This window comes from Balaenoptera borealis (genome assembly GCF_965194805.1).
Source record: "Balaenoptera borealis genome assembly, chromosome: 1".
Lineage (NCBI taxonomy): Eukaryota > Metazoa > Chordata > Mammalia > Artiodactyla > Balaenopteridae > Balaenoptera > Balaenoptera borealis.
The window spans coordinates 82,252,250-82,266,910 of NC_138860.1; the positions used below are offsets into that span (position 1 = coordinate 82,252,250).

Genomic DNA, 14,661 nt, shown 5'->3' on the forward strand with positions numbered 1-14,661 from the left:
ATGAAATGCTGCCCGAAGGCCAAAGCTTTCCTGTCTCAGAGCCGCTCCTGGGGTTCAAGCTTTGTACCTCAGCACCGGCTCTCAGCCAGGCCCGCACAGAGCTGGGCTGCCAATAGGTGGATGGCCCTGCTGGGAGCCTCCGTTATTTTTAAATACCAGCCATTCGCCCTCTCAGCACGGAGCTGTGCCCCATCCAAGAAGCGGCCCCATAGCCACCATTTCCCTGGTTCCCTCACTCCTGCATCTCCGGGCTTCTGCTCTGGCACAGCTGGGGGGTGGGTGGGCAGGACCCCTGGGCCCCTCCCTGCCTTCTCCTGGGGTGTGGTCTTCAGCACCCGCTTTTGCTCCTGGGGCTGTAGCAGCTCCTTGGAAAGGAGTGTTTGTTCCTTGTGGAGAGAGGTGTGATCAAAGTGGAAAGAACAAACAAGTAAGGAGGAACCGATACCCACCCCCCATATTAAAAATACAGCACATGCCTTTTATCTTCTCCTTTTGCACAAACCCTGCTGCGTAAATATATACCTATCTATAACAGGGACAGGGAGCGTCCCTCCTCTCACTGTCAGTGTGTTTACCCAAATTAAAATCAGCTGCCTCCCTCTGGGGTCTGACAGTGAGGAACCCTGGTGGCATTTTTACTAACAAATGTGACTTTTCCAGCTGAGTCACTCCTTTCCAGGGTTTCGCATGGCTGAGAATCCCTTCCTCCCCTCTCCCAGCCTCCCGACACTTTGTACATCTCCTGATTATTATTGCAAGTGCCTTTACTAAAGGTAGGGCTTCCTGTTTGGTTACCATGGACACCATGCAGGCCAAGGCAAGGCCTGCTCGGGAAGGGAAAGGAAGAATTTGTGTGTGCGGGCTGTAAATAGTCTTAATCATTGTTTTCTCTTGGCAATCCCAGTAACGGTGTAATTATCAACCATTAAGCAGGGTATATAATTGTCTGAACAACTTGACATTGTTGGCACAGACCTGGTGTGTTTGAGAGATTTCACCCACAAAAGCAGGTATCTCAAAGTGCATCATCTTTCCATAAAGAATTTTATGATGACAGTTACAAGGTAGAGAGAAAGCTGGCAATATTTAGTATCCAGAATGGGCCTTTGAAGGCTTTTTTGGTTCTGCAGGCATCTGGAAGACTTTTGGGGCCCCCAAAACTCCTGGGTAGGAATCCCATTTCAATACAGCCAGTTTCTAAGGCTGGACTCACTCTGTGGACCCTTCATGAATTAGGGACAAATAGACAAAAGCTTCCAGGATATCTGTGGGGGTCACTGAGCTTTTCCCCGAGGCTTCATGAGAGAGGCTTCTTTGAACTGCAAAAGGAAAGGGATGATGAAGTAAAAGGTAGCACAAATTGAGTCATTTGGGGAGGAGGGAAAAAGAGGGCTCAGTAAGACATCTGCTTAATGTCAGTTTTAGAAGACGAGCTTCTCCCTGAAACACCTTGGTTTCAAACCAATTGATGTTATTTTAGTTGTTACATGGTATCTGTTGCAGAAACAGAATCCAACTGTAAATCCTCCAGGCTTCCCTCCTCCATTTGTCACTTTCATTTATGTTTTATTTTATTTTATCTTATGCTTCTTTAGTTAAGTACACCTCATACTTTTCCCCTTGGGATACTTGTTTTTTGAGACTCTATGGTTTTCCAGCTGGAAAATGTTTCTTGGACACAAGAAGTAGGAGGACCAGAGTGGAGGAGACTGGGTCTCTGGTTTGGGTCCAGATCTATGGATGAGTTAGGCATGTTGACCCCAGGCCAGCCCCTCCTTTCTCTGTTCACTCCTGTGCTTCTGCTCACCATGTACCTTGGCAAGGACGACCTCATTAGAGGTGAACCCTCTCCCCTCCCACAGCCCTCCCGTGGAAATAGTGTTGGACAGACAAGACCCAGGGAATTCAGTTGGTGTCAACAAGGATTCAGGACTTGGCACCTCTGAAGGCAAAAGTCTGAGTCATGGATTTGCTCCACAATCTGACCCCATGGAAGTCATCCCAGCAGCTGCTTACCCTCTTCTGTCCCACTCCGATCTCTCCTCACATGGCCCCGCTGCCCACCAACCATTTCTGAGATTCCACACGAGGACAGCTAGGACAGCAGGAGCTCTCACACACCCAAATCAGCCAAGCCCTTGGCAATCTGTCTCTTAAAACCAACCCGCATCCCTGCCGTATCACACAAGCATTCCCAAACTGCTAACAGGGCCCTGTCAGGCTGATAAACTCATCTAAGTAAAAAGACCCAAAAGGAACATAGGTGATCATTATACCACTTGAAAGGTGAATACAGCAGGAGGGAGGGGGAATCCCGTAATACTTCCTTTATTTCCTCTAAAGAGCCAAAGTTGACCATTAACTTCTGACTCAAGTCTTAGGCTTCTTGTTCTTCCTGCCTTCCACTCAATTCCCATCAGCCCATCCTTTTTTCCTATTGTCTGCTTCTTCCTTTCCACTTCCCCTGTCTGTCCCATCTGTTGAGGAGGCAGCACAACTTGTTCCCTGTCTCAGTCTCTGCTCCAGCTCTATGTCTCTCTGCATCTCCCCTCTCCCCTTCCCTTCCCTTCCCTTCCCTTCCCTCCCCTCCCCCCGCTTCTCTCTCTCTCTCTCTCTCACACACACACACACACACACACACTGGAGAGGATCAGTTTGTATTTCAGCACCCTGAACACCACTTTCTGAAGGTTGCTGACATCTGACCCCATCTTTACAAGGTTGCCTCTTAATGGGAATGACCAGATTAGGCTTCATTATTGGCCACTTCCCTAATTCAGCCAGATGATGGATTTTCTAAAAGAAAAGTTGAAAGTATCCACTGCTATCTATTCAAGTTAGAATTAGGGGTTAAGAACCAAGCATCCTTCAGAGAAATATCCATAGGAGAGCCTTGACATCTTTGAGTTGAAAGAAACTGGGAAATGTCATCTAGCCCAGCCTCCTGCCTGCATGCAGAAATGAATCTTAGTCATATAAGATAGATGGTTCCTTAGTTAGAACACTCTAGCTTCTCTTTAGAACCCTTCTGCATTCAGCATCCTAGGTTGTGAGCCATAGCAAGAACCATGGAGCAATCCATCTAGACCCTGGAACTTCGGGATTGTGGATGGTTGATTGTTTTAATGAAACTTCCAAAGTGGCGTGGTGAGCAGGGAGACTCCTTCAGGCTAATTCTGCCCCCAGCTTTCAGGAGTGATTTAAGCAGAGTTTCCCTGGACCCAGGGAAATGAGGAAGCCTGGAGCCTGGGAAGAACCCTCTCCATCTGATGTTCCATTTTTAACACAGTGATATATCCCTCTTTTTGGGCGTTCAGCCCAAAGTTCTTTTGTAGCTCCATACAAAAGAGAGGGATTATATACTCGGTCTGCTTGAGGGGAAATGGAGCACACATCTTGCCTCTAGAACAGCTTCTTTTTAAGCTATTTTTTGCTTTTAGAGGCCTGGCTCAATTGATGACACCTACAGCCCAGGCTGTCCAACTGCCCATTACATATCCTTTGAAAACTGGGCACAGAGTCTCCTGCAAGTCACAGATGCCAGGAAAACAGGGCCGTCCCTGAACACAAAAGGAAAATGAGGTCAGAAAAGGAAAGTTCACACAGGCTCCTTTCTTTTCAGTTTGTTGTGCTAGAAATGGGTGGCTGACCAAGTGTACCAAGAAACATGAGATTGTTTTCATGGGAACCCTTGTAAGAAGCTGGGCGAAAGCGTTGCCAACTTCACCTGTGCCAAAACCTTGCACCGACCAACCTTTGCCAACCTCTGGCAAAGGAAAGAGATTATGAAGGAGAGAGTAGGGGATTGATCTACCATATGCATTCCGCCCAACTCTGGTACGGATTATAGTACCTTTGAAAACAGTCTTTAAGGTTTCCTATGCATTCTGTTAGACTGGGTGAGCCCCAAATGTTATTGATGGATTCCTTCAATCCTAGGACCTCAATTGCTAAACTGAGCTCTGTGGCAACTGTAATTACTGTTTGACATCTAGAGGATCAGACTGCTGACTTTTCTGAGCTTATTGTCTCTTTCCACAAGTGGAGGTTAGGATGGTGCAGGGCCCCACGTGCAGGAATAGGGTGATGGTCACCGAGGGGCATGTGCTCTCTTCCAAGAACCAGGCAAGGGCGGGGCTGTCATCTGCTGCCTGCAGGAGAAGCAGGGCAGGAGCAGTTCTCTCTCGATCCCCGCCCCCGCCAACCAGGTCAAGATGCACAGCAAAGAGGACTTCAAAGTCCTTTGGAAGAATGTTGGGATGAGCCCATTTCTGCTCATTTCTCAGACAGTCAAGCATGTGCCCAGAGGATTAGGAGAGAGAAAGTGAGTCCTGAGGAACCAGCCTCTTTTACTCACTCTCCCTGGGCTTCCCTGGAATGGACCTTCCAGAGCAGAATAAGAACGCTGCTCTGGAGAATCCTGAGCACCTTCTGCGGGTTCCCTTAAAATCCTGATTTGAGGCAGGTGTGTTGTTATCGTCTTTTAAATCTCTGAAAGATGGTGAATTCATGAGCCTCCTGGTGAAAGCAAGAAGGAACTGAATTTCTTGTGCTGAGTCATAGGCTAGACCTCCAGTAAAAAGACCCAACTGGGAGCAAGCTCAGCCGCTGAGTACACAGACTCATGCCAACCAGTGTAGCCCTGGGAAGCAGTCTTGGCGGGGTGATGCTTTGCCTCTTCGTTAGATTATTATCAGGAAAACTCTCCACCACCAACAGGTGATCCATCCATACTGCATGGCTTTCTTTCCTCCTGGCCCCCTGCTCTGGAGCTGGCAGTGGGGCTGGGATATGCATGAGGGAGGGGGAGCGTGTGTGGATTTTCTGTCTTCCCTGCACACCCTGGCAGGTGACCAAGTGATGGTTCGGTGTTTTAAATTCCCCCAAGCCTCAGCCCCATCCAGTATCCTGCTCCATGAAGAAGTGGCCAGCTTTAGGAAGGCTCAGTCTCCCAGAGGTCAGCTCTGCAGCTAAGCCAAGAGCACTGCAGACCCCTTCATGGGTGCGGGAATCAGGGCCCTGATGGGTTTTGTGGCTTGGCCTTGACCAGCCAGAGTTCAAGTCCCCACTCCACTCCTGGAGACCCCACCGTGGGCCCGGGGCACGTGGAGTCTTCCGCCTGAGCCCTGCCTCTTAATGATGTGCTCTCTCCCCTGGTCCTCTTGCTGTCCCCTCACAGGGTGCGGGCTGTACTGCCCTGGTGGTGGCCGTGGTGGCCCGAAAGCTGGAACTCACCAAAGCAGAGAAGCACGTTCACAACTTCATGATGGACACTCAGCTCACCAAACGGGTAAAACGCCACTGTCCACGTCTTAACGGGGGACTCAAGACCAACATGGGAGCCAGTCAGAAAGTAGCCACAGTGGGTTAGGGCCCCACCTTTCAGTGGAGGGTTGAGGGAGCCCCAGACACATGCAAACAGCCAGTGCAAAATGGGCACAATGTCCCAATGCTGAAGGCTCCTGTCTTCTCTTAAATCACTGTGCATGGTTCAGGCGACCAAATAACTTTCCTGATAATTAAATCTATAGCATACAATGATGTAACCTGCCCCCCTTGCCTAATGGTACCGAGTAAATCACCCAGCATGAGGTGTTTTTGCTTATGCTTAAATATTTTCATGCTTCTCATTAGGAAGGGCAGTAGAAAGTCTTAAAAACGATATTGGGAATGTATCTAAATCCAACCCTTTAAAAAAAATCATTACAGACAATCACTCCGAAATAACATTCATCAAAATGTCATCATCCAATTTTCCCCCTTTTGGGTTTTTCAAATAATGTTTCTCCCTCGCAACTTCATGAAAGTGGGTAAGGAGGGTGAAAAACTGAATATAAGCAGGAATGGGAAGATCATTTAGCTGCTAAAAGTCTGACACCCCACTGAATCGTCAGAGAAGAAAAGGCCCATTTAGAAGAGACAGAAACGAGCCTTCCAGGAAAACAGCAGGCCAAATGAGCAAGGCAGAAGCTGTTTATTTAATGACAGCTTTTATGGAAAATTCTTTAGAGCTGCAGGCCGAACGAAGGTCAGTAATATGATTTCCTGCAAAGCTCTCCTCTTTCCGAAATGAGAGCAAAGCAAAACCCTGTGCTGGGGTCTTGGCCGCTCTAACAAGTTTCTCATTTAGGATTAAAGTGGGTTAGGAGACCCATGAGCCACGAGATTTTGATTGGGGTTTTTGAAAGCTGGAGAAAATATTCAGTGATGAATGTTGCAGCACAGTAAAAATGTGTTCTAAATAGAGACAAAGGCAGGAAGGGAGAACAAAAAGAGAGGGAGAGTGACAAAGGGTGGGTGTGCTCACTCAGAGGGAGGCGTGGGGGAATGGGAAGTTGCCAGGCCTCTCCAGTTTCTCAGCAGAATTATTTATGGTGTTTGATTGTTTGGTCTTTGATTACATGTACTGGATTCTTTAAAGAGCCTCCACAGATGTTAAAAAGAAGGGGTACAGGCAAATAGTCTTCCGTCGCTGCCATACAGATGGTTGTATACGGTACATCCTGGCACTGAGCTGTCCGTGGTACAAAAGAAAACATGATTTGTATCATCAAGATGGCAGGATTGAGGGCCATACCTGTGGGTAGGCCAGCCGGGTTCCACCCAGAGCCCTGTAACCTAGCTGCTTTCCTTCAGCCCCCTAGTAGGCATGCAGAAGTCATGCTAAGTATTGAGCAAATTACCAAAGTTGCCTCTGTTCTCCCGGAACAATTTGGTGCAGGAGTCAGGGGCAAGGGAGTCTAGCCTCCAAAACCTTCTCAGAAGCTGTTTCTTCGAGCAGAGACGTTAACAGCCTCTCTGTTTATTCTATTTGCTTTTTGAAACCAAGGATGTACTTTGTATATCATGTTATTCCTTTGTCCTCTCCATTTTTCACTCTGTGAATCAGACATTACAGGAAAATAAAGCCGAGGAAAGCCAGCTCCCTCACATGACAGGAAAATAAACAATTTTTCTGCAATATAATTGTACAAGGAGATGAGATTGTGGTTGCTAATTTCAAGCTTTCAAAAATAATTCTCTAAAATCCTCCTCAAGTCCACTTACTTTTTGAAAAGTGGGACTGAAAATCAAATCAACAAATATTTATTGCCCATCTATGAGTACAAGGCATCTTTTTATCGAATAACATCTCACTTTTCTGAGAACACTTAAATCTGTTGAAATGTCCCTTTAATATCTAATATCTTTTCCCAGAGAAACAAACAACACGAAAGGAGTGGCCCTTACAGAGAGAGGATTCTCAAAGCTGGCAAGACTGGAAAGGTTCTTTTACCTAACCTTGATTGAAAGGAAACTGGCTGTGAGCTTGGCCTGCTCTGGCATCAGCTCCCCTTGACCTGGTCTCAGAGAAGCCCACCTTTCTTCCCCTGGCGATGCCTCATCCATCCTCTGTCCTCTCCAAGTGGCCCGCTGTGTCCAGCAGGAGTGGCTCATGGGTCAGACAAAATTCACAGTGAATTCACAGTGAATTCTCAGTGAATTCCCAGAGAAAGATCTGACCTTTGGAGGAGCTGATTGGGACATAATTGCAAACCTCTCAAGAGTGGACAATTAATAGATTTAACAGAGAAAAGCCATCTCTTACAATACATGCAACCTTAATTCTTCAAACCTCTAAGCAAAAAAAAAACAAAAAAGAGGAATTGTAACCTATTAATCATAAAAATACTCAGATTGTTCTAGTCTTTATTTACTCTGCCTGTCTTGCTGTAAAGGCTTCAGCCCAGACTTTACCACTAGAGTCACACTGTTTTTATTCATTTATTTGCCAGGGGGGCGGGGGCAGGTGCGGCGGTGTTCTGATGGCACAGGGTCGGAACTCAGTTTCTGGTTTTCCTGATTCCCGTGGCTTTTCTTCTCTCACCTGTATAACTTGTCAACCCTGGTGGCAACGTCATTTCTGTATTTAATGCAATCAGATCTTCCCACACTGACTTTGCAGTGTTACTGCCATTGTTAATCTAGAATTATAATTTATTGCTAACCTCTGGGCTACTAGATAATATATATGTAAATGACACACAGAGAGACTATGAAAAAGATACTAGATCCCCACCTTTTCTCCCACTCAGTGCTACACATCCCGCTGTTGCTGTTTTAGGTAACGAAACACATCCATCACAGCTGGATGGCACTCCCTGTGTTCTGGGGACACCAAGATGAGTAAGAGATGGTACCTGCCCTCATACTTACTGCCTGTCCTCAAAGAGCACCTCTCCTTTCTAAAGAGCAAGGTAGCTGCCCATGGACACACTTGACTTCAGAGGCACCACGGACAGGAGACGTTCTGTTCGCCACGCCTCCTCTCCACATCAAACCTGCAGACACCTCTGCGGTGTGTGCCACTGGCTGAGGATTTTGTCTCCTTATCCTTGCCACGATGGGTTCCTGCCTCAAATACTTCATCCAAGTACATTTCCCCATGAAATCAATGAGTAAGACCAAAACCAAACCCATATCTTCCCTACACTAGTGCCTTCTCCTGCCTTCCCTGTTAATGACATCATCGTTCTTCCAGTCTCCAGGCCTGAAAGCTTAGCAGCATCTCTGACTCCTCTCTGCCCTGGTCCCCACAGGGGTCCGAGCAGCTTTGGAGTCTGATTCCACCTGGCCACACCAGCCTCTCCAGGTCCTCTGCCCACCATACTCAAAGCCACCATCTCAGTCTTGTACCATCTCAGTTGCTTGCTACCTTCTCATCTCACCTGGTCCTCCCTGACCCAAGTCATCCTGTACTTTGCTTCCTTGTGACTCTCCTTAGACTCTGAGACTTAGCTCTGAACATATCACCAACCAGCTCAAAAACCTTTAATAACCCCCCAGAACCTACTGATCCACTGATAAAAAAAGACTCTTCTTTATTTTTTATTTTTTTTAATAGGGGCTAATTTTTTAAAATTTTATTTATTATTTTTTGGAATGCATTGGGTCTTCGTTGCTGAGAGCAGGCTTTCTCTAGTTGCGGCGAGCAGGGACTACTCTTCGTTGCGGTGCGTGGGCTTCTCATTGTGGTGGCTCCTCTTGTAGCAGAGCACGGGCTCTAGGTGCCCGGGCTTCAGTAGTTGTGGCACATGGGCTCAGTAGTTGTGGCTTGCGGGCTCTAGAGCGCAGGCTCAGTAGTTGCGGCGCCCGGGCTTAGTTGCTCTGCGGCACGTGTGATCTTCCCGGACCAGAGCTCAAACCTGTGTTCCCTGCATTGGCAGGCAGATTCTTAACCATTGCGCCACCAGGGAAGTCCCGAAAACTTTTCTTTAATTATGAGCATGTGTCAAAGTTTTATCACAGTCCTGCTAGGGGAAAAAAATGTGTTTTTTTTCAGCAGGCTAATTCAAAGGTTTACTCATAGTAGGGGTCTTTTATAGGAAAAAGACAATGGTAGTCATTGTTGTACAGGGTACAGAAAGCCTGGCTAAAGGACACAGACTCCTGACTGACAGCTGGTAGGGCCCATGAGTGGATTCCCAGAACAGGTCTTCGTCTTTTAAAAATTTATCAGATAATCAATTGAGCAGTTATCACGAATGCTAATTCTCCCCAGAAGGGGATTATAAATTATATCACTCACTAAAGTTCTGTCCCAGACAGACTGGGTACAGTTTTTCTTTAACAATAGTCATAGGAACATTGAGCTTTTGAGCTGGAAGCGTTCTTAGGGATGAGCCTCTCAGGCCCAGAGATGGGCAAGTGTGGGCCCCCAGCCATATGCAGTGAGCTGGGTCCCAGCCAGGGCTGCCGTTTGTTCTCAGGCTGGCAGGCAGCTCTCCAGCCATAACCCAATGGGTTTCCCAGAACAGCCAGTTCCTTGGAACTCAGAATGGTGGTTAGGGTCCCAGGTCTGCTGGAAAGAAAAGCCAGTTTACCTCCAAACTAGCTGAGCATCACATTAATAGCATTATGGAACTAGCCGTGGTTCATTACTGCGTTGCTATGGGGGAAGACTACAAACTCCAACTTTGAACCACAGAAGTACATCCCTCCATGCTCCCTGTCCCAGTGTCCTGCCAGCCATAGGGGTGGAGCCCCCATTTCTAAGTGTTCGGTGAGGGCTTCTGGGTAAGGCGGGCAAAGAAGCCTGAGAAGGGAGTGTGGAATAGGATGGGGGAGGAAGAAGAGAGGGTATAAGGGGGGGAGATGAAAGAGATGGCAGCGGCAGGAAGCCAGCAGGAAGTGTGTGTGGGTGAGGGTGAGGGAAGTGAGGGGTTGGCGGATGGAGAAGAGGGGACGCCCCGGTTATAATGGACACCAGTCAGGTGTCTGAAGACGGGCCTGACCTGAGGGCTCTCAGATTGCGATTTTATCATCCCTTTAGATTTATTCATCTAAATTCAACCCCTGGAACTTCTTGAAGTTGTCGAAGTCACACCCACTTGCCAGGCCTGATCTGCCCTCCTCTCCAACTTCCCTCTCCCTGGGAGGGAGTCCTGGCAGCATGGAGGGCATGCTATTTCTTTCCCGGGGGCCCATCAGTAGGGCTCCTGGAATTTCTCTCCCAGGGCTCCCTGTGGCTGTTGGGAGCATGGGGGGAGGTGAAGAAGGGCGCCCCTCGTCTGCCCCACATGTTCCTCCTGCACCAGCCTCCACGAAGTCTGGGGAGGCAGCCAGAGCAAGTCGTCAACATGGATAATACGGCCAAGAGCTCAAGGAACAGACATATGTGTTCTGTTTTATGTTTTCTTTCGCTGGAGGTGGGGGAAGAAGCTGACATTTGTTGGGGGAAGGAACATCAGTAAAACTACTGTGTACTGAGGCACGGTGCAGCCAGGCTCTGTGCTAAGTGTTTCATTGAATCAACACCACAATCCCATTTCACAGATTGGGAGAACTTGCATCACTCTGTAGCACCCTACTGTGCTGTAGTTTTCTCTGAAGCACTTATTACCTGACACTATATTACACAGGGCATGCTGTCCCCATAGGATTAGAAGCTCCTTGAGGGCAGAAATGTTATTGGTTTGTGCATCCCAGTATTCTTACTTCCTAAACAGTATCTGCCCCATTGTAAGGGCTCAGTAAATGTTTTGGGAAGGAATGAATATGAAAATTGAGTCTCAGAGAGGTTCCGCAACGGTCCAACGTAGAGATGATCATTCATCCCCTTGTGAGGTTTTTCTGAGGGCTAGTGGAACAATGTAAACAGAAAGTGTTTAGCATAGAGCCTGGCATATAGTAAGCATTCCGTGAATGTTAGCAGTCAGTATTATATGCAAGATCTTAGTTGGATGACTTTCTTGCCCGGGCTCATGAATCTTAGAGCCCTCCCTGAAGGACATAGGTCACTGAGCCAATTCTCTGGCCACCGTCAGAGTGAAAGCATACAATTCTTGGGAGAGAATGAATGGGCCCACGGAAAACAATTAGCTTGTATGCTTATGGGTTTGGGGGACGAAACAGCCAGTCTTCCATGCACAAACGGCCCTCTTCTAACCATCCCTGAGCCCATCGGATCATGGCCAACCTTACCCAGTCCTTCCCAGTTCCCTGACCCACCCACTCCCACCCTCACCCTCAAGCGCATCTTTTGGCCCTGGCGCCCCGCCCACTAGGAGAGCTCAGTGGGTACCCAAGTCCCCATCAGGGAGTGGTGCTTGGGAGCCCTGTGGAAGCTCAGTGAATCCCAGGGCGGGCACACAGCCTCAACTGCCTCCCACCCCGGCGATGCTCAAAACAATCAGCCAGGTGAATTGGAGGGAGAACCTGGTCACAATAGCATTTACTGTCGACGTGGGAAAGCACAATGCAGTTAAAAGCCTATTTCTTTTTCTCTTGCAGATATTGATCTGCTTAGCTTGGTGCCAGGTTGTTTGCTGGCAATTAATTCAGAGTCAGCACCAAGGATTGCATCTAACATCGCTTTCCTGAATACGCGGGGGCCTCCCGTTCAAACCCATAAAGATGCTGTGACTGCTTTGCTCAGCTACCCAGGCTGTGCTGTGATTTTAGTACCTTATATTTGGGCTAAAGTTAAGTGCAGGACCTGGACTCCCTGTTCTGTCATATTGCTAAGTGAGGGCCATGATGATTAAAAACAAATCTAATGTCCTTTCCAGTTCCTTGATCCTGGAAAACAGGAAATAATTTTGTTTGTGTAGAGATGACATCTAGTCAGTCAGGTCTTTCTTCAGACCACATGAAAACCTTATGCTCTTTTTGGACCTGGCTCTTGTTTTGACTTTGCCATTAGCTAGCTGTGGGATTCTGGCCCTCACATTCTATCTCTGAAGCTGTCATTTCCTCATATTTTCAGTGGGGGTTTGTGCCAGATGATGATAACTAGTATCCTTATGGTACTTTATAGTTTCTATAACACTTAAATCCACATTGACTCAGTTTGCCATTTATCACTTTACGGTCTTGGTCTCTGTCTCAGTTTCTTCATCTGTAAAATGGGGATAATATTAATACCTTCCTGAGAGAGTTGTTGTGAAGATTAAATGAGTTTACACATATGCAAAGTGGCACCTGGTAGATGTTCACTCTTAGCCTCAGCACCATCAGCACCATGGTTATTGCCTCATTTGGGCCTCATAACAACCCTTAAGGTAAGGATTTATTTTTCCCTTCTTATAGATAGTTAAGCACTTACTCCTAAACTGGCAGAGGAAGGATTCACCTGCAGCCTCTCCAGTTTCAAATGTTTGTTCCACACCAACACAGAGACAGTTGTCAAAGGCTCATCAGCGCTGACATTCCATGCCTCTATCAGTGTGCCAAAGACAAGACCCGTGTAACTGGGGCTCTGCCGATCATCACACATGCTGGGCAGGTTTTTCCCTCCTGTTCTTCTGTGAGGCTTTCCTTGGAGGCTAAGCACCTAGGGAAACTGAAAAAACCACCTGTCAAGTTGCCCTCTCCCCACAGAAGGGCGGCAGGAGTAGGCACTCCACAGAGAGAAAGCCTTCCCTTCTATGCTGCCTCTTTTGCCAGGAGGCTGATGTCCACTCCAGCCCCTGGACAGAACCCCGGTGACCACACCCTCCTCTACCTCCCCCCTCCTCACCTGGACACTTAACCATTTCCAGCTTCTCCTCACCACCACCTGCTTCCTTTCAGGCAAGAAAGTACCAAAGGTGGACAATTAAGTCATTTAAAACCATCTTCACGGTAGATTTTTACTGAACAAAAAGGCAGTATTTATGTCACTTAGACATTTCTGAGAAGACCTAGCTGTTCTTTTAGAATATCACTTCAGCGCCAATGAAAAATGTAATCCAGCCTTAGTAATAAATTTTTAAAACATACACACAGAAGTTATCAGCCTGCAAAACAATGTTTCCCAGGCCTTCCCACACGTCTCAGTATTTTAACAACGTCCCATCTGTTGATGTCGGTCTGAAGAAGCAGGCCTGTACTCTCCAATTTTATTAAAATCCTTTCTGGCTAGTAACCTGATTTCTACTAGGCTGGCCTACTTACTTCCAGGCCCTGGGCCTGTGGGCCTGTGCCAGTTTGCATGGCTGACAGAAATGGGAACGGTTAATCAAAAATCTGTTTAGCTTGTGCTTAATAAGAAATGTTTCCTCTTGCTCTTGTTACTAATTGCTGAAGATGTCTGTGTTTGGATTAAAACTTTGTCCCCTGCCATCTGGATGCCATTGATATGTCTCAGCTCTGTCGTGAGCCAGGTGATATCAGTGGTTTCCATGTCAACAGATGACAGCGTCATATGTTGAAATGTGTGATTGCAGTGCAGTGAAAGAGCCAGCCTTGGGAAAGAGGCAGCTCTGGTTTCACAACAAAATATCTTCACTGATTTTCAGACACTGCTTGGAAATGATTTCAGTTTTATGCTAATTACATTTACATGTGAAATTACAGTGTAAATGTTTTTTGCCATTTGGGAAAGGAAACAATGGACTTGTTAATACCTAGAGTTCTATTCGGTGGGAAAGACATTTCCTCAAAGAGGCCTTGTAAAATCTCCAGCTGAAGTGAAAGAAGTCAGACAGAGAAAGACAAATACTGTATATCACTTATATGTGGACTCTAAAAAATACAACAAACTAGTGAATATAACCAAAAAGAAGCAGACTCACAGGTAAAGAGAACAAATTAGTGGTTACCAGTGGGGAGCAGGAAGGGACAACATAGGGGTTGGGGGAGTGGGAGAAACAAACCACTGGGTGTAAGATAGGCTCAAGGATGTATAGGACAATACGGGGAATATAGCCAATATTTTGTAATAATTGTAAATGGAAAGTAACCTTTAAAAATGGTATACAAATTTTAAATAATTTTTAAATAAATAAATGAAATCTCTAGCTGATAGGAAATCTGTTTACTCTGTGAATCCAAGAAATGTACCATGTACACTAAATAGAAATCCCACATAGAGCATGGAACTCTGCATCCAAGGGCAGCAGTGGTACATGTTTATCTATTCAAAGTGTGCCCCAGGCCTCCAGGTCTTGGTAATGTAGCCTATCTAAATATAGCATCAGCAGCAACAGTCGATAGGCAGTCCTGAAATAATTAAGAAAGAGACAAGAACCACCCCTCAACTTCGGGCTCCAGTCTACTGTGTCCAACACAGGATTAATAAGAGATGAATTTTAATGATCCTTTCTAAGAGTTCATGATTTCATTAAGGAAAAAGATCGTTGCAGAATCATTTCCTTATAAGGTAGACTATATCGACAGACATAAAAAACATGTTATGTG

The 14,661-nt window shown here is 46.7% G+C and overlaps 1 protein-coding gene and 1 long non-coding RNA gene across 8 annotated transcripts in view; one reads left to right on the forward strand and one right to left on the reverse strand.

Moving 5' to 3' along the window:
• KCNN3 (potassium calcium-activated channel subfamily N member 3) overlaps positions 1 to 14,661 on the forward strand; it is a 191,196-nt gene that overhangs the window by 161,589 nt on the left and 14,946 nt on the right. For 4 of the 5 annotated variants that reach the window (XM_082350213.1, XM_082350209.1, XM_082350210.1 and 1 more), the window contains exon 5: positions 5,180 to 5,290. In XM_082350213.1, coding sequence (XP_082206339.1) covers positions 5,180 to 5,290 — 111 coding nt within the window. Of the gene's footprint in view, positions 1 to 5,179; positions 5,291 to 7,197; positions 8,750 to 14,661 lie in introns of those variants that run through there. The other variant, XM_082350211.1, reaches the window with a different exon arrangement.
• On the reverse strand, positions 8,853 to 14,614 carry LOC309616274. Of its 3 annotated transcripts, none has more exons than XR_014237400.1 (3): positions 13,014 to 14,614; positions 12,587 to 12,823; positions 8,853 to 9,290 (listed from the first exon to the last, which is right to left on the reverse strand). It is a non-coding gene; the product is annotated as an uncharacterized lncRNA (long non-coding RNA). The 3 variants fall into 3 exon arrangements; XR_014237401.1 differs by having other exon boundaries at positions 8,853 to 9,252; positions 13,014 to 14,613; XR_014237402.1 differs by having other exon boundaries at positions 8,853 to 9,194; positions 13,014 to 14,610.